Source organism: Penaeus monodon, chromosome 32 (genome assembly GCF_015228065.2).
Source record: "Penaeus monodon isolate SGIC_2016 chromosome 32, NSTDA_Pmon_1, whole genome shotgun sequence".
Classification (NCBI taxonomy): Eukaryota; Metazoa; Arthropoda; class Malacostraca; order Decapoda; family Penaeidae; genus Penaeus; species Penaeus monodon.
In genome coordinates, this window is record NC_051417.1 from 20,672,041 (window position 1) to 20,672,681 (window position 641).

General features: G+C 46.5%; 1 protein-coding gene across 1 annotated transcript in view; it reads left to right on the forward strand.

The window, feature by feature from the left end:
* The window catches only part of LOC119593592 (A disintegrin and metalloproteinase with thrombospondin motifs adt-1-like), a 60,261-nt gene that overhangs the window by 45,282 nt on the left and 14,338 nt on the right, over positions 1–641 (forward strand). Inside the window, exons 5-6 of the mRNA XM_037942546.1 lie at positions 44–209; positions 458–626. Coding sequence (XP_037798474.1) covers positions 44–209; positions 458–626 — 335 coding nt within the window. The remainder of the gene's footprint in view (positions 1–43; positions 210–457; positions 627–641) is intronic.

Here is a 641-nt window from a genome sequence, read left to right on the forward strand (position 1 = left end):
ATCCAAACCTATGAATCTAGAACATATCCTCATGAAATTCCAGACTACAGCGTAACACGGAACTGATTTCGCCGGCGTTCGTGTTCATGCAGCGTAATGGGGACGAAGCAGACATCATGGAGTTGGACGAACGGAATTACGAAATGTACTACCAAGGCGTCGACGACACGGGCGACACAAACATCGCGGTGGAACTAAGCAATAATATTGTTAGTATTTCTAATTTCCCGAGGGTCAGGAGAGATTTTTCTGAGTGGGAACTTGTATCATATGTGTCCGTTTTCTCTGAATATCTTAATTAGCATCGTCACTTATTCAGTTCACAATATTTTTTTTTTCTTCTTCCAATTTTCCCACCCAGGTATCTACAGATCTAATAACAGATCCCAAATGTTATATCAAAAAGCTAAAGTCTACCCCTAACTTCTCCTTTCCTCACTCGCTTTCTTTAATCCAGCGCGGCGTGATCACCAGCGCCTCCGACCAGTACGTGATCCAAGCCCTTCCGGAGGCTGTGACACGCAGGAGGCGCAGTATTGAACCCGAGGGAGAGCGAGACGACGCCCTGCCGACACACATCGTTTATCGCAGAGAGAGTCACGATGAAGAATGTCCATCGGAGAGCCGTACGTAATGTGGCC